Raw genomic sequence first — 19318 nt, 5'->3', positions numbered from 1 at the left:
GCACAGCTCTCGGCCTGGTGATAACAGGTGAGCGAAGTGAGCAAAAGAGTAAGCAGAGCGCCGCTGCAACGAAAGGGCTGAGAGAGAGAGAGAGAGAGAGAGAGAGAGAGAGAGGGAGAGGGAGGGAAAGAAAGAAAGAAAGAGAGAGAGAGAGAGTCAGGGAGAGAGAAGGAGGGAGGGAGGGAGGGAGAGAGAGAGAGAGATGCTCACCCATGAGATGAGTGAGTCAGTACGTCTCCTCTTTAGCAGCCAATGAAAAGGAAGCTGACACCAGCCAAAGGAAGGAAAGAAAAGACGGCAATGAATCCAGCATTTGGCGTATGTGGCGTGCGTGTGCGTGCACGCTGAGGCGGGAGGGTAGACGGGCTGGAACTAATTTAATGCCCAAGTGACCTCACTGCAACGGAGGCAAGTTGCACCTAATAGACTTCTTTTGTCCACGTCCGCACGTGAGAGCCAAAGTGGCTGCTGAGCGGGCCGGTGCGGCGGCAGGTGGGAGCAATTAAAACTGTCATAAAGTTTGACAAATGGAACGGCGGAGCTGCGCTGAGCTGATTGGAACAGACAGTGTTGTCATTAAGGTTATACAAAAACTAATGCAGGGCGAGCGGGCGGGGCCACGCGGGCCTGGACCCACCGCTGTAGTTTGATTTCACCGCGAACGTCTTGAGTTTCCAGATGTCTCCCCCCCTCCTCCAGCTCTCCCCCCGTGCAGCCCTGATTAATGTTATTATGAAGGAATGTCTGTTTTATTTCTTGGAGCGTCAGTGTTTATTAAGTTTCAGCATGATGCTGAAGGCTCTCGGAGAGAATCAGCCTCGTAGCGCTGACGGCACTGTACTGCCGTACAGCGAAGGTTTCTGCTGCACTCAGGCTCACTGTGTCCCCTTTAATGTCCCCTTTGTCAAGTCTGAGTCACTTGAATGCATTGAAAGCTGGGCTTAGAGAATTCAAATTCCAGGATTTATTCTGATGGGAGTTTGAACCGTATTAAGAACTAAAGTCAGGATATATCAGCGGCCTGCTCCAACTTTGAATTGTTGTACTTTAAGTGTATTTTTAAGTGTATTTTTTCCTGCTAATTTTGATTGAATTTTAGCCATCTAAAAAAAACAACCATACCTTTAGTCACATTCTGGTACAGCACTTTTCTAGTGCACAAAGAGCACAATTTTACGGTAAATAAAGACAAGGGAATACGGCTTGAGAGTAAAAACACCACAAAATGTGAAAGAATAAAACTAGAAATGGATGAAACTGCATAACATGAAGTGTGAGCAGGTTGGACCTGAGCTGCTTTTTAACGGCGTCCTCGTCGCCCACAGATCTTCAGTCTGCAGGGAGAGAGTTCCTCAAGATCAAAGGGCTCAGTCTCTGTTGGCTTTAGTCTGCATTTAATCTGAATTAGCAGAGAGCTGCTGGTTCTACGGGCTGCAGCAGTCTGTGGTGAACCACACACAGCTCCATCAGGGATCTCAAGCACCCTGAATTAATATGAAGCGAAAGAAAAATTAAGAGTGGTGTCGCATGGAACGTGATGAGCTGCTCAGAAGCTTAGCAGCGGCGTCATGGAGCTTCCTGTCAGCGTTGTTGCTTTTGCCAGGCTGATGGAGAGTTGGGGGGAAAAGACATATCAATGTGAACAGGGTTAGTGAAATGGGTACACATCCCTTTTGCGTGTAAATAATTAGATATTGTTTAAAATGCCAAAAAATATTTAAAGTCCACTGCAGGAGAAGGCGCTCCTCTCATTTGTATTCAATGAATGTAATATTGAATACAGTATTACATTGTGCACATATAATTTGACAAGATGAAGGGAAAAATAGCATCTCCATCGCTACGCTTTTATTTCACAACTTTCTGAGGAGGTGTTTTAACACGTATAATATGCAAGAACTCTCTTCTTCGTGTGAGAAGTAACCTGATGAATAAATGTGCGGTCTGCCGGTCACAATCTGAACGTACACACAGCAGAGCGCTGCAGGAACGGACCCTGAAGACAGGAAGCAAGTCGGCTTTTTTAGCATTTCCCTCGTTTTCAAAGTCGCGAGACCTGAAGCGTTAACAGCTCCTCAGTAACGTTTCCGTTAAATTTTCAAAGTGGTGTTCTTTTCTGAAGATTATCTCGCTGAATAATTATATTATTAATTATATTGAAGGTAATAATACGTATAAGTATAATAAATGTTTGTTTGTCGCAGAACTTATTTAATGCAATAATCCAAAATCCAGCTAAAAATCTTAAATGCTAAAATACAAAACAATACAAATATATTCTATTAATTTATGGTTGATAAATAGATTTGTTACAACCAGCTCATTTGTGAAAAATGTTAAAACCTGTAAATTGCTGAGTCGATGCTTCCAGAAGTGTCTGTTCTCTGCCGCTGATAGAAGAAGCACAAGTATTATATTCGTATATATAATACGAATATAATTTCATTACCGTTGAAATTCCTGAGGACGTTGGAGGAATCGTATCTCATTTGAGAAAATAGGGCTGTATTGTTAATCAAATAAGCAAACAGTCAAGCAGATGATGAGTTGCAGACGAGTCAGTTATTAGAGTGCTTTGAGAGGACAATGACTGTGGCTTTTCTTCTATCTGCAGCACAAATAAAGGATTGAGGGGGGCCTAACTGGTTTGTAGGCGAAGCGCCCGCGGGTCAGCGCTGCCCAAAATTGAGGAGCTGATGAAAACACGGGCTTTTTTTTTTCCGAGCCGCTTGAGTGCAGAGGCTGGAAGCCGATGCTCAATGGCTGGCGGGCCGCGTGTTTGCCCAGGGTATTAACGCTTTGTTTGGCGGGCGGCAGCTAATAATAGCCAGTACCGACACACAGGATAGTGTTCTCACAAGGTCACACCCAGCTGGAATGTCAATGCTTCTCGGGGAGCGGCCCTTGAAGACACAGTGATGTCTCAGTTCATCAGAAAGGACGGAGTGGACGCTGTAGTGAAGCCCTCTCAGAGCAGTGCTCATGGTGAATGCTTTTACATGCCTTGTTACAGGACAGGGTTTGTCAGTTCGTCATGCCAGTGGAGAAAGTGTGTACACCAGTCTGTTTAGTACAGAGTCCAGCCAAGAGCTGGTTAGCTTAGCTTAGCACAAAGACTGGAAACAGCTAGCCTGGTTCCATCCAGCATAAACATAATCTAACTACCAGCACCACTAAAGCACACTAATTAAGATTTTTTTATGAGTAAAAGGTGGAAAATAAATAAAATAATAAACGTCACATTGTGGTGTGATATTGAGTTTCGTGCCGGACTATTTCTTTAGCAGCAATAAAAAGGGTTTGCCTGTTTAGTGTGTTTTTTAAACGTCAACTATTCCTTTAATAATTTTATTTTTTTCGGTATTCTGTTACGCAGAATATATATATATATTTATATATATATATATATATATATATATATATATATATATATATATATATATATATATATATATATATATATATACTGTTAATTATATATTACATATTATATATATATATTATAGAAATTGTGGTAAATCGGCTACAGACTGAGAGATCTGGGGATTGAACCGCTGATTAATGGACGACACACTTTACTTCCAAAACTGAAGGACACGATCGGATTCTTTTTTGCTTTATCTTTGAGTTCAATCCAAACTCCGACTCTGTTTTATTCATGCAAAGTGCAGCTGCTTGTATTCAGGCAACATCTAATAATATAGACCTTCGGCTTTATTAAAGTTTTAAAGAAATATACTAAACCTCAGCATTACTATTATTACTTGAACCATTAAACTACATCCAGGATTTATCAGGATTTAATATTTATTTTAACAATATTTACAGTACACATAAATTACACATACTGTGGTTACTTTACACAGTGGGAATATAAACAACAATCCAGTCTTTCTGTCTTTAATCTTATACATTCAATAACAGCAGGAGTTGTCCTACGAGTTACAGCCCCTCGTCTAACATAACCTACAATAATTATTTCATTTTGTTTTCACTCTCAATTTATTTGAATGAATTGACAGATAAATGAATGATCAAATGACCTTCGAGTCCAAACGTGTGTGTCTTATGTGAATATCTTATGTTACTATACAAAGTGAGTTGACAGTGAAGATGAATCCTCCTTCAGAGGAGCGGCAGCCAGAATGTTTCACACTTTAACCTGAAGCCTTGAAGTAATCGCTCAACAGCTGGCGACTCGTTCTTGCTCAGAACCAGTCAACAAATCGATTGATCAACTAATAGTTTGGTGTGTGTGCGCTTGTGCGTGTGTGTCTGTGTGCATGTGTGAGAGTGTGTCAGCAACAAGCTGTTGGTGTTTGGTTCAGGATGGTTAACGGCGTGCAAGTGTTTATTTGTGAGAACGCTGGAGAAGAGACTTTGGGGTTTTTCTAACACCACTTGGCCGCTCCAGAGAGCATAATCATTCTTTTCCTGCTCGGCTGAACTTGATCCCTGCGCCTGGAGCAACACACTTCCTACTTGTTGACTTTTTCTTGTAAGAGCTTCAGGCTCAGACATGAAAACCCAAGGGCCCACTTTTACTTTTGTATCCCCCCCTCAGACCCTCGCTTTTATTCCCTCCCCCGATGCGTAAAGGAAGAGAGGCAGCGATGGGTGTAAATGTAATTATGATTCTTTTTTTATTTTACTTCTGCTCATACAACATCAAATTGTATTTTTTATTTTTCTTTAAACCCTGTTGTAAGTCCCAGTCACGACCGAGAATCTCGTGATCAGAGCGGAGTCATCGCAGCACCTTCAAACTCTGGAGATGTGAGTAGAAAAACAGCCCGAACAACGGATTCTTCTACTTAAAGCTGTTCCAGTTGTCGGGGCAAAAATAAAACCAACAACCCTGGCACTCAGTGTTTGTTTTGACAAGCAATCCAATATCCAAACTGACACTGTATGGAATTAGAGTCCTGTTTCCTGTGAAAAAAAAAAACACAAACCGCAGAACACGCATCGGGGGGAGCAAAGAAAATGGATTCCTCATAACTGCAGCGATAGGTTCCACCATAAAAATGAAATTGGCCCAATTGACCTTGCATGCTCCACCTGCAATTATAAAAGATTGTAAGCAGATGCCTAAACGTCCCTGTTTCTTATTCTGGGGAACATATGGTGCAGTGTTTGACTTGAACTCTTCATGTCCAGTGGAAGGTATGTTCTCCTCCGGAGCCCCGTGGTGCTGGGGGGCTCATGGGGTCCCGTGAAGGGTCCACGGCGTGCAGCTTTCCCTTCCAGGACGACTCCAACCTGTTAGCGAAGGTTTCATCTGTTTACACCCAGAGACCACATGTGGTGTGAGGAAGAGAAACTACCATAGAATCTGCTCTGATTGCTTTATTATATTTATATGTTTATGCTAATGCCCAAATTCTCCCTGCACCAGCTGCCCTGAAGTATCACTCTTGTTCAGAACAATTGGGATATTATTTTAAGAGGTGTGGCCATAGTTTAAATCAGTAATAATAACAACATTGCACTCGTCAAGCTCATTGCTAAGATACAGAAACACGATGACATCACTGATGAAGGCTGATGGGACAAGAAATAGGACCCTCAGGGGTGTCAATCACTTCCAGGTGAAGTGGTAGATTTGCACCATAAAGAGCAGTACAAGATAAAACCTCCAATAAAAGACCTTCTTCAGGGCATTCTAACATTAAGTTATTTTTTACAATGATTAAATTAAATCATAAAGGCACCTGAACGCAACATGTAACCCATACCAAAACATTAACAAACAAAAAAAACTCCTAAACACTGCTAATGAGGAAGATCTTGGGTAATAACTATGAAACCAAATTTAAATCGTGCCCTCCGTATGAAAAATCGATCTGGTTTGTGACTTTATTTAAAACAAAGGCCATTTGAAAATCAGCTGTTGAGTTACTGGGACCAGTGCCGGTCTGGCCCATTTTGCTGCTGGCGGCATGGTGGACAACACACACACACACAGAGACACACACACACACACACACACACACACACACACACACACACACACACAGACACGGGGTTAACAGCCTCTTCACGTCCACCTGTTTTACAAAGTCTGGGCATTTCACTCTCGAAGAAAAACTGTGACCATTTCAGTGGAGGTTCTGTAAAATATTAAATTCTTGTCATAGTTTGTGTTAGTAAAAGGAACGCTGCTCCAGTGCAGAATGACGTAATTCATCTGAGAAATGAAAATCATGAACCTAATAAGCATCTGTTCTTTCGCTGGCCTTTGTTTCCCCACCTGCCGTTCTGACATTACACCTTCTACACACATGAACCTTATTGTTTACAACTGTGGGCTTCAAGCATCACTACAGGGGCCTCTGCTCCTGCTAGAGTCCTCTCCTACAACTCTGAGACGTTTACTCATCCAAATGAGAAGATTTCTTCCGGTTCGTAGCTCGGTTAGAATGGACTTTACACAGAACTATCTCAGGTGACATTGTTTGATGTTTCAATGTTTCCTGCCCACCTGTACGGCAGCTGTGAGAGTCTGAGACATAAACTGCAGGACGTCCATGAGGACACCTGCTTTGCTTTGGCCTGCAAAACACAGGAAGTGGAGGTTCTTAAATCATGTCGTGGGTCTAATGGACGATTGCGTATCGCTGCCCGGAAACCTCAGCCAGACCAGACGAGGCAGCCAGCAGGAGCAAGGTCATCCAGCGGCCTCAGCTGCCCGCGGTAATGGAGCAGCCCTCTCTCATTGATCACTTCCAATAGTGCTATTTGGAAATGATAATTTCTGCTGTCCCTCGGTAAACAGGATTAGCTCAATTAATCACATTTACAGATTAGTTTGTCCTCCCTTATTGATCATCCCCTTTGATGCCGCTGGGGTGATCAATGCAAACGCGCTTATGCACGGCAAATCCTGTTTCAAAAATGAGCATCGACGGCAGAAATAATCTTTTAATCTGAGATATTTTAATCCGGGAAGTGAGGGGGGGTTTTTTTGCTCGTTTTTTTTTGTCTTCCTTTTTTTTTTTCTTAGTGAGAATAGTTTAGGAGATAAATGGCTTTCAGAGAAATGATATCTCCTCTGACCACATTAAATGCACCCATTTAATTAGTCAGATTATATTTCTGTTGTGTTCAATCTGGATGCTGGATTTGTATCTTTCTGTGGACGTAACTCGCCTTTACATCCGAAGTGGAAAACGTCTCGATCAGGCTGGTTGAGAAGGCTGCTTTAAGGACAGCAGAGCCCCCCCCCCGCCCCTCTGTCGTCTTCTTTTTGTTTGACGCCTGCCTCGCTGTTCCGTGTGAGAAAGACGCTGACGTGGCCGCAGTGTGCGATCGCAGGTCCTCCTCCACCTTTCTTCTGTCACAGATGACTCGGCTGGTGGCCGTTTATCCTCCTGACCCGCCGCGTCTCGGAGGCTGACCCCTGTGGCTTAGCCGCCCCCTTAAAACAAAGAGTCCTGAGCAGGGATTTAAAGGACCCATGCTCTTCCTCCTGGGACAATGCCTTCCGCTCGCTATCTGCAAACACGCTACTTTGTAGGTCTTTGTTCCGCTGTTGTTGGAATGAGTCGAGGACAACGGCCCCAGAGTGATCTGAGGAGATGAAATGGATCTTAACACCACAGAGGGTCCACGCTCGCTCTGTCTGGGTGGCTTTTGATCACCTTCTCTCTCTGATAACCTGCGTTTTTCTTTTTTTTTCCATTACCCCCAATGGAACACACTTTGAACAAGGAGAGCTGCGACTACAGGTTGCAGCTCTCGTTGTTCAAAGTGTTTATTATCCTTGTGATAATCTGTTAGTTGTAAAACAGGCAAAAGATCTCCGTTTTCAGCTTCTCTGATTTGCTGATTTGTTTCTTTGCTGTCCTTATAAACTGATTCCCTTTGTGTTTTGGACTCTTAGTCCAACGAAACAAGACATTTGGAAAAGTCACCTTGGACTTTGAGAGTCATTTTTCAAGATTTTGTGACATTTTATGGATTAAACAATCGATACATTTGGGGGAAAGAAGCAACAAATAACCTGTATATGAATAAATAATAAATTTTAATTTGATTCTATTCTGATTCTTTATTTTGGATTTATTGAATAGAAAAGGAGACTCTAGATCCAGGCTCTAATTCCACTTCTGTTTAGCAAATAGGATTGTTCAGGTAGCAGCTCTTATGCCACATAAATAACAAGCACAGCTGGAAGGTCCCTAATTAACGTTAATGCTCTCAAACTCCCGGCCTTAACATCACAGCCTCAAGAGAACTAGCAGGCTGTCAGCTGTTAGTGTCCATATTACTTCCTAGGTTTCAAAATGTTCTAGTTTCAGATTCATACACTTCCTTTTAATCTTAAAGATGGCTCCCACCGGCCTGCTGGTTTGTTCCAGACCCGGAGAGGCCAGAACCTGATACCTGGCAGGGCCTCATCTCGATCTACTTCGAGCGGGGTTCATTAACAGCCGTTCAGGCAACTTCCTAATGAGAGAATTCCCTGTGATCAAGGAGTCCTGGATCCTTGCGGACTCAGCAGTACAAAACCAGAAGGTGTCTGAGAGATTTTCTTTATGTGGTTTTTAAAAAAAAATAGTTTCCCAGAAACTGACCAAAACCATAAACTGACCAAAACCAACAACGTTCCAGTCCTTCTCACAGTGCTTCTGATCTGTGGAACTCGGCTTCATGTCCTCTGGTTCCTACTGAGGATGTGCATCTGGTAAAGCATCCCACAGAGATAGTTTCATTTTTAAAAAAAAGAAGAAAAAAAAGTGTTCTGCACTTTTACAGACCAGCTGGACTTTTCTCATCACATGCTCCTCAAAGGCAAGGGTGCGGACTATTTTCAGCTGTGGATTAATCCACATTTGGGAGGGATAAGGAATAAAAGGGATAAAGAATTAGAATATCTCGCCCTCTCACTTTTGGTCTTATTTATTAATAAAGCAGCTAATGAGGCGTATGTATGGAGCGCTTGAACAGTGGGATCAGTGGGTAAAGGACGTCTCCTGACGAGGCTCTGCTGGTGAGATGGACAACAAAACTAGTGCAACACCTCCAGCGCGACATGGTCTGGACCGGTTTATTCATCTTCACTCCCGCCCACATCTGCAATCTTTTCCCTTTTGCCACTTTGCATCCCCTTTATGGACACGAGGGCGAATTTTCGTAATACATTTTCGGCTTTTCTCTGAGCTCGTGGTGGCCTCTGTAACACTCAGTGGAGGTGCTTTCAAAATGAGATTAACTTTCCAGAGGAATGCAATTGCCCCCGGCGTTCCAGCCTGGAGCTGGAGTACGCTGGAACCCATGGAGACACAGCACTCCTCCTCCTCCTCCTTTTTCTCCTCCTCTATTGACAACCGTCCATTGAGTGAGTAAGAGCATTAAGGTGTTAAGACACAAGATTCGTCACTGATCTTATAATTGAGTTCCAGAGATGAATTTGTGCTTCTTTGCATGTCGGGATGGACGTGTTGGCCGGGGACTTTCATCTCCGTATGAGGCACTTTCCAACCAAAGGGTTGGGGATTTGATCCTCTGACCCGGCGCTCGGGATGTGGGCCTAATAGCGTGATCGGAGAGCCTCAAGAGCAGTAATATAATGCACATACGACGAGTCTTTTAAAAGCAGTAATCTACCAAACACTCACACATGAGGTAACTATAATGAATACAGTTGGAATGCTGTTATGTACGGTACAACGCTGAAGCAGGTTGTCGGTCTGTAAAATGTTTCTCGTGGACATTTTGGGTCATAACTTTACAGTTGTCCTTTGTTTCCTCCTCCATTGGAGTTTTCCTACAGCCTCTTTCCCACTGGACCAAAAAATCCCTTGCGAACATCTGGCTTTTGTCTCCAGCGGGAAAGGTTACTATTGGCATTCACTCCCGGGACAAACGCCTCTGCAGGGGGCCTAATTGGACAATTATCATCATTTATCACGGCGCGAAACACGCAATTAATTTGCGCTCCTCGAAGCCACCGGGCTCCAGTGAGAAATGCTACCTCGCTGATCATTGAAACATGCTTCACTCACACCAAACCAAACCGACGAGACTCGTCAGGATCGACTCTGTTCGTCTTTCCACACTGCCAACGATCACCAGCTCTGGTCGGGCTGTTTGAAAGAGAAACTCAATCAGTGAAGGATAAGAAAAAAGTAGCTTTTGTAATATTTTCATTGGCCTCCATTTTGCTTTCTACCGTTGAACTGCAAACTGTCTTTTAACTTTGATTTTGAAACGATAGAATACTAGTCCACTGGCAATAGTCTGTGCTACTTTTGTTTGGGTAAAATAAGGATGTGACTTGGATGTGTGTGTGATTGACTGACTGCTTGTGTTACTTGTGCAAACATCTGTCATGTCACTCGGTTGTATCACATAGAAAGCCTCTCAGGTGGATGGGAGTCCAGAGACATGCATGTAATATATCTGTAGTCAGTCAGGACCGCTGCTTATTGGATCATATTGCACGTTAGGGAGGTCCAATGCACAATCCATAAAGTTACCACGTCAACATTTTGAATGAGGGTTATTGTTGATGATGTTTTCAGTGAGGGGATCAGACGGGAATAACATAAATCATGGCCGAGCCTCTTTGTGTTCTGCCGTGTAGAAATGTGTCCACTTTTATGGTCCAGGTCCTCCCAATTTGAACGGGGTGCGTAGCAAAAATGTAGTCCCCATGTGTAGTCCTCCTCTGCACCGCTGCGATATCAGTTGAGACGGTCAGCGGTGAACTCAATTTGTCTCTTTAGGTCCAGCTCCTCTTATAAAAAGCTAATTTTCTAAAGCTCGAGGACTCTAGAGCGCCAGCTGGGCCCCCGGTCCAGTTCTCCACGTGGGGCTGATTGTCGGCAAAGACCCGTCAGTCACGGACCGGGCTGATTCTCCTGGTGGTCCTGCCAAACAGCAGCATCCCCCAGTTACAGCCTCAGCAGGGGCTAAGCACCTCCTAACCAGCCTCACCCTCAGCAGGGTCATGCTCCAGCTAACGCGGCGGCATACATTAGGATCTCGCACGGCGAGCGCTGGACCCAGCACCACCACCACCACCCCTCCTCCTCCTCCCAGTGGTGTGTGTTCCATCGGTTCATATTGCAATATTTCATGTGCCAGTGTGAAAATGTGCACATAATTCAATCACATAAGAAAGAAAAAGGATACATTCAGATGGATTCAGCCTCGTCTTTCCCAGTTTTCTGCATACGTAATGAGCTATTATTATTATTATTACAATTAATCCATCTTCAGGATTCCATCTGAGGATAGATGATGGGTTTCTGACAGCGGAGACACAGGCTTTTGTTTTTTTCTCCATTTTCATTAGTGAGCACATGTTGGCAGTTACTTGGCTGCAGAAGCGCCGCACAAAACGTCCACTGTGATCAGCTTCAGCTAAGCGAACGAATTCCTGAAGCTGTGAGCCTTTTCAGACCCCACATGTTTCCATTCGCCCCAGAGCATATGCGCGTACTGGCCGACACATTTGCATAGTGTTGGGGAATAACTGCCGCACAGGTGAACCTCGAGGATGGGTGGACGTGTCAATAATAGCCGGGTGTCAGAGGTGCTCGCTGTAGTCACTCACAAATTCTGCAATTTTGCCTTCGCCATCTTGGATTATGGCCATTTTCCTCATAGACTTCGATACAGCCAGAGGAGTCGCCCCCTGGTGGACAGAAGAGAGAATGCAGCTTTAACACACTTGTCGCCTGCCGAAATCAGTTCTCTCATCTCAAAGTCAATGTTTGTTTTGTTTTATTCAATAGGTTTCTGGTTACATGCCTTAAAATATGCTCTGTGGTTAACACGAGCTTAGTTGACGTTAACGTTTTGTCTTACAATATAAAATACATCCATACCTTCATTCTTAATCTTTTGTGTGTCTTTAAAAAGGACGTTGCTGACAAAAGTCTAAATGAGACGTCTAGACGTCTCCACTAGAACACTCGTCCTCCTTGAGCCCAGTGTGGAGACGTGAGGTCATGTGACCCTGATGCGGCTCCTTTATAGCCTAGCGTTAGCTTTTTGCTTCTGCTGATGGTACGCACGGTTCAAAAATCATAAAAGCTGTTTTTGATTTTTGAAGCTTGTCTTGTTGTGAGTTTCATGAGCATAAATGAGTCGTCGCTGCAGCGCTTTATAAAACAGACGAGAAGAATTGTGAACCTTCTTGTCATAATCAGTCGTACTTAACTTGACTAACGGCTGATAAACTCCTTGCTAATTCAGTCCTCCGCACAGAGTCATGAGCCCGGCACATCAACATTCCCCGAGCTCAGAAGCTAGATTGAGCCATCCGTCCATCCCTTTGATAAACAGCTCTTAGAGAAGTCTGTTACAAAGCTCTATCTGGACAGAGTCGGGGGCGCCCTCCTCCTTAAGCTGATTTACCGATGACAGACTTTGCATCACAATAGCAGAAAGGCCCCGCTCGCTTGCTTTGGCAGCCTCACCATCTTTGTTCGCCGGCCAATCGAGGGCGGTTCTTCTCGGGCCCGCTGGATCAGCTTTAATTGCATTTGGAGATGAGAGAATGTGCAAACATTTTCCCTTTTGCTTTTCTGCTCGGTAAAGGCAGCCCCCAGCTCTCAAATGAGCATTGATGAAATGCCGACACACTGTGCTAATAATTACAAGCTCGCGGGACGATCGAAAAGGAATACAACTGCACTTCAGGCTGTGACTTGCGCTAACGTTATTTCGAAACTCCCGAAGCTTAAGAGTGAAAGCTTTTTTTAGTTTTTGCAAATGAATTCCACGGATAAAACGGCAAAAATGAAAGTGCCGCGGTCTGGTTAATACGCTCCCCTGCATGTTGTGTCCTGTTTAGTCTCAGTCGACGTGCATGAAAGGACGTCCCGAGGCGATGCAGCGATTCTAGACGAGGACAAACATAGTTTTGATGAATGGGCATAAATCCAGATCTCATCGTCATCTCTGTAATGTAAAGTACTGACCACAGCGCTGTGAGCAAACCCCTTCAGCACCAAACCTGCTGGAGATGACGATATTAATAATCAATAATACATGTTAAGAAAAGCATCTTGAACTCTGTTACATTGCTTATTCTGGTCACATGACATCTTTTGCTTCTGTCCATCCGGGGAGAGGGATCCTCCTCTGTTGCTCTCCCTCAGGTTTCTTCTCTATTTTCCCTGTTAAAGGGTTTTACTATCTTTATTTGGGGAGTTTTTCCTGATCCGATGTGAGGTCCAGCGACAGGGATCTCATGTGTACAGATTGTAAAGCCCTCCGAGATCAATTTTGTATTTGTGATTTTGGGCTATACAAAATGAACTGAATTGAACTGTTAATACGAAGGCTGAACCTTAATACATGTTAAAGGTTTTAACATTTCTGCGCGCATCCTTCTTGTCTCCCTCTTCAGGCTGACTATGCACTTACCAAAGGACGTGAGCCTGATGGCGGTCGCTGCTCGACAAAGCCAGGGCAGAGGTCAGTGCTCCAGCACTGTTATTCATTGTTATTCATCTTATTTGTCCGAAGTGCGTCCCGCTTACCGGCCCTTTTCGTTGGTCTCCTGTGGTTCCTGGCAGGTCGGGGCGGCAATGCCTGGCTCAGTCCTCTGGGCTGCGCCATGTTCACTCTGGCGGTCCAGGTGGAGCTGAGCTCCAAGCTGGGACAGAGGATCCCCTTCCTGCAGCATCTGGCTGCCCTGGCGGTGGTGGAGGCCGTCCGCACTCTTCCTGGATACCAGGTACACCAGCTATACCGGTATACCGGCCGAGATGTCAGCGGCCTGCACGGCCTCTGTGATTATCGTATCCAATTGTCATTCAAATAGCGGTCCCTCGTAGCATTGGGTATTCTATGGAAATGTCTTCTGCTGGCGATTGATGACGTTTGAACGTGTTTCAACCTTCATCAGGACATAGACTTGAGGGTGAAGTGGCCCAACGACATCTATTACGGTAACCTGATGAAGCTCGGGGGAGTCCTGGTGACTTCCACTGTGATTGGATCCACCTTTCACCTGCTCATAGGTAACGACCTCCTCCTTTTCGTAAGAGTCCAGTCTTTTGCAGGAAGTCACGTGCCGTTCCACAGTAACATGTCTTGAACTCGATGTGCCCCGACAGGCTGTGGGTTCAACGTGACGAACAGCAACCCGACGGTGTGCATCAACGACCTGATCCAGCAGCACAACGCGGAGCACGGCGGCAGCCTGCAGCCGCTCCGCTGCGACCAGCTCATCGCTCGCACGGCCGGCTGCCTGGAGGCCCTCATGGCCAGCTTCCAGCGGGCGGGGCCCGACGGCGTCCTGCCCACGTACTACAAGAGGTGGCTTCACAGGTGAGCGCGGGTTTTACTTTTACATTTGGAATCCGAAACTTTGATTAAGCTGGGGGCCGCAGGCAGGGCTTTTGTTTAGGTGGAGACGTGAGTACAGCATGACTCAGCTCTTTTTGTTTCTTCCACATTTAAAATCTGTGTTCACTTTTTATGGAAAAACAAGAGGAGTCAAGGCAGTGAAGCGTAAAACACACACGTGTCCGTCAGTAGTGGAGACAACATGGCTTTGTTGTTGGAGTTATATTGTATTGGGCTTATAAGGAAAGCCACTAGTGGATATTGTAGTATTCATATTTTAGCCTGAGCGGGTGGTAAAGGTACTAGTAGGAGTCTGCCGTGTTTTTCTGAAGCGTGACGGCGTCTCTCTTGTCCTCAGCGGGACCCGGGTGCGTCTCTGGAGCGAGGACGGACTGGAGGCCGAGGTGGTGGGCCTGGACCATAACGGCTTCCTCCAGGTGCACAACAAGGAGCAGGGCGTGGTCTCACTGGAGCCCGACGGGAACTCCTTCGACATGCTGAAGAACCTGGTGGTCATGAAGCAGCACTAGGACCAAATCCAGCATCTCTTCCAACAGGCTGGAGCACTCACTGAGTTATTTAGTCTGACTGTGTGTCACTATATCAATGTGTCTGGGTTTCACAGTTGATTCATAAATACGTTGCGATGTTCCTGAGTAGTGGTTAGCTTCGTGTGTAAACCTGACACACTGTGTTTTAAAAGGCACTATCTGCTGTCAGTGATGGCTCACACACACACACATCAGGCTGATTCAGGACCAACAGTTCAAACCGTGATCGAAGAGCAATAAATCCTGGACCCCTCATCTGAACAGCTGACCTCATCTCACCGCTACACCAGAACACAAGGGTCATTGTGGCTTTTGCTGTTTGCGGATTTCTGCAAAAATAAAGATTTCCACTGAAGTACGTTGTGTGTGTTTTTCTCACCAGCTTCTGTTGAGCTACCTTGTCTACAAAATCCTGATTATCAACAAAGATTGACAGCAGTAACTTGTCACAGTGTCTGAAATACAATGAAACCAAAAATATAACTAAAACTCAAATAGAAAATGATCAAGATTGCAGCTTTTAGATTTTAACAGGAAACACTATAAAATATTCTGACAGTTTCACTTGAAAATAAATCTTTTATTCACGTGTTTATAAACCCCTTGGACAGAGTTTTCCACACTTAATATAATGCAAACATACAATAATATAAACATATAATTGAGTGACGGTAAAAGTAAAGCTGCAGCTCAGCTGTTGCATTGGATTACTGGTGTACCTAATAAAGTGGCCACTGAGTGAATCTGCATCATTTCCTCTGATGGCTTCCTATAACATTTAGTGTCATGTCGTGCATGAGTTGTGGTCTCGGCGGAGACGAGTGTTTGTGTCATATTTAGATAAATAAAACATTTTTAGATTAGAATAAATAACTAAGCAAGACAATTCAAACATGTAGATTTCTCAGCAGTGCAGTAAAATGGACGAAATAAGAGGTAGCATGAAATGTAAATACTCAAGTAAAGTCCCTGCTAGAATCATTTTATTATATCCACTGCTGTTATAAAAAAAAAAGATTAAAAGATAAGAAGAAAAAAACATTTAGCTTCCATAATGTTGTCAGGGTCCCTGAGACCTCGACAACAGCAAAGTTACCCTTGAAATTCATTAAATTAACACTACATTGTCAATGCAACACTCAGCAGGTAGAACGAGTTGTCAACTGACTACAAGGTCGGTGGTTCGAGTCCTTGAGCACGACATTGAACCCCCGAATTGCATGTGAGTGAATGTGCTTCATCTAAGCGTTGCACTTCCTCTGCCAATAGCGGAACGATTTTACCGCGTGTGTGTGTGTGTGTGTGTGTGTGTGCGCGTGTGTGCGTGTGCGTGTGTGTGTGTGTGTGTGTGTGTGAGAGAATCCGTCCCACAGCTACTTGATAACAGTTCATTTGTCTTCAGCACCTGGGCCTCCTGGCTCGTCCCGCCTCCCCCAGATGAAGTGAAAATGTCAGAAGGAGACATGCGAACTGCTGGAGCTGGACGCAGCCCTGTGCTTCATCACAGACTCGGGTCCTCGTCTTCATCCCTGTGAGTCAGACACAACAAGCCAATGTGGAAGTCATCACCGGCGAACAGGATGTTCTGCAGAGCGCGTTCATGCCGGTTCTCCTGTGAAACAGTCAAAGAAAGCCCGTTGACAAAAGCGGCTTGAATTACGCGATGGAGCTCACATAATGCAAGTCGGCATGTTTGTGCAGACGAGTCCGGTTTTTAAAGATATTTCAGATGTTTATTGCAGTTGCAAGATAACGGATTCACCCCCTTGTTTTATGGCAGTTTTCATAATTCGACAAAACTGATTCACAGTGGATTTTTTTTGGATTTCAGTCAAAGTGAAGAGGAAAAGCGACAGCAAAAATAGAAATGGATGTTGAGAACATTATGAAGAAAAAAAAATTAGCAGACACCGGCTGACAGGTCTGTCCCGTGTATACTTTATACTTTCTGAGAATGTTTTTTTTTTTTTTTTCGTAGTATTTGGTCATGAAATTGAAACCAGCTGCTGGACCTTGCAGACCCTGATATGGATTTGATCTGAACTCACGTGTCAAACTTGTATTATATGCACACAGGCAACCAAGTATGTGACCTTGATGCCTGCACTAGTGGTCCTCCATGTCCATGTCATGAAGTATATCCTGAGTTATTGGCAGGTTTGGACTCTGTATTGTGTTAACACTGACAAAAAGTACACTTTAAAAAGATAGAGCATGCTAAACACTGTGCTGTTAATGTTTAACATTGTCCAAAGCAAAGCAGAGAGGAAATGCACGAGCTGCTCACAGCTCAACAACATATAAACGGTAAAAGCTTTAAAAAAAATAAAAGTGTTTAATCTTGAAAATTCAATTATTTATTTATGTCACTAGTTTTTGACATAATTATAATGACACACACACACACACACACACACACACACACACACACACACACACACACACACACACACGCAGTCTTGTCATCTGTTCATGTTAATTGGTTCAAAGTCAGGTTGGGAGTATAAAAAAAATGAAAACATGTTTTTTTCCCCAAACTTTTTCCGTGGATATATATTGTACCATATCTAAAGTACACATATCTAGTCAAATAACCGTCAATTTTTATATTGCATTTTCAGATTGTGTTGGAATGTCTTTCCTTTCCCAAAAATGGTCACTACCGAAACATTGTAATAAACTCTAGTTAAACATTATTATTATTATTAATAATAATAACCTGTTAAGATTATGTTTCCTTCCATTCTCTCAAGAGTATTTTAAAAATATTTATTAAATCAATGAAAATATTTTTTTTACCAAATTTTTAGGTTCAATTTATTCAATTCGAAATACAATATTTCTTTGTAAAATGCACAATACTGATCACATTGACTCCAGAGTTGATGATTGATCAAATTTAACATACATTAAACCAAAGAGTATATAACATTTTAGTTCATAACTCAAGATACTTTATATTTTCAAAACATCCAGTGTTTCAGTTGTGACCACGGCATTTGGTTTGCAAGGTTGTACCATATTTCCTCAACCTTATTGTTTGATCTTAACTCATAACTCCCTGTTGGATAAATCACTGATACAATTAAACTTTCCTTCTTCCTTTTGTTTCGTATTTCTTTCTCTTTCCTTCCTTAAGTATTCGTGGTGTTTCACTGGGTCGTCCCTCACTCGTCTGTATTCTCTCTGCTCCACCTTTTCTAATTCCTTTTGTCATTTTGGTGTCTGATGGTTCTTTCTCCCCTGAACTATTTCAGATAGAAATCAGGATTATCTACATGTTTCCTATTTAGTCCACACAACATACTGAATTCAAAACGATGGGATTGAACGAGTGGCTGACAGGGGAAAAAGTGGCCTGGGAGTTACTGTCAGACCGGACTACTCAATCCACGACACGATGCGTTGCCCATGCACTCCATGCATCACGTGTGTGTGTGTGTGTGTGTGTGTGTGTGTGTGTGTGTGTGTTTTTGTCATAGCATATATAATTTGGTAGTCAAAGTTCACCTTAACCTCACAGAGCACGTTTGTTGGCCATAACTCGAGTCCAAGTGGACACTTGTGCCAAATTTGAAAGAAATTCCCTCTGGGGTATTTTTTTGTGACGCACAGACTCGACAGCAAACGCACAAGCTTGTGTCACAAACGGGAATGTTACGTACCATCATCGGTAACGTAGGCGATCTGAAAGCCTCTGGCGCTGTTTGCTTCGTTGGACTTGAAGTTGATCCAGAGGCAAGGAAAGGACGCAAGTGAAGGAAACAGGGATGCAATTTAAAGACAAGGGAGTACTTTCCACGGTGGGACTCAAATTAAACTGTTCCTTACTGAACTTGCAGGCTCTGCTGGCCCCGCCCGACGGGCCCCATCGCAGCGCCCGACGGGCCCCATCGCAGCGCCTGACGGGCCCCATCGCAGCGCCCTGCCTGCCCTCTCCGTATTCACGCCCCTGGTGATGTCACCGTGTCCGCAGAACTCCGCCCATCGAGTGCAGCGTCATCATAACCAACAGCCTCAACATAACCTGTGACCATATCCATGGAAATAAAACCCAAATTGCAATAAACCATAGTTTTCCTTTAAAATAACCTTTATTTTATTGTCTACAGACATGTTTCCATGACACCATCTCCAATATCCAAATGCCCCCTTCTCAGTCACAGAGTTGAGTGTAATGCATGTTTCAGCCTCTAGGGGCGACTCGCTCACGTCACGCTCTCTCCCTCGCCTGCCCCGCTCTATTGCACCATTTGTGTGAGGAAATCGCTGTTAAGTGAAGTTATGCAATAAATATATAACGTAGAATAAATAGTGCAATTAAAGGCAAAATCCCGCCTGATTTAACTATTTCTGCCTGCGAAATGAAATGTGATTTTCATTTGAAGAAGCTGCTGTACCCGAGGCTTGCCGCTGCGTCATAGACACATAGTTGTACTACGCTGGTTCTAGCG

The 19318-nt window shown here is 44.0% G+C and overlaps 1 protein-coding gene across 2 annotated transcripts in view; it reads left to right on the top strand.

Annotated features, from left to right (window-relative positions):
* The window catches only part of hlcs (holocarboxylase synthetase (biotin-(proprionyl-CoA-carboxylase (ATP-hydrolysing)) ligase)), a 28610-nt gene extending 13401 nt beyond the window's left edge, over nt 1–15209 (top strand). For both annotated transcript variants that reach the window (XM_068601229.1, XM_068601228.1), the window contains 5 exons: nt 13370–13437; nt 13539–13699; nt 13871–13985; nt 14082–14295; nt 14672–15209. In XM_068601229.1, the coding sequence (XP_068457330.1) occupies nt 13370–13437; nt 13539–13699; nt 13871–13985; nt 14082–14295; nt 14672–14843 (730 nt within the window). In that variant the 3' untranslated portion in view covers nt 14844–15209. The remainder of the gene's footprint in view (nt 1–13369; nt 13438–13538; nt 13700–13870; nt 13986–14081; nt 14296–14671) is intronic.
* Nucleotides 15210–19318: the final 4109 nt, after the last annotated feature.

This window comes from Clinocottus analis, unplaced genomic scaffold, assembly GCF_023055335.1.
Source record: "Clinocottus analis isolate CAN_PGR_092001 unplaced genomic scaffold, fCliAna1.0.p SCAF_5, whole genome shotgun sequence".
Classification (NCBI taxonomy): Eukaryota; Metazoa; Chordata; class Actinopteri; order Perciformes; family Cottidae; genus Clinocottus; species Clinocottus analis.
This window is presented reverse-complemented; position numbering and strand designations above follow the sequence as displayed.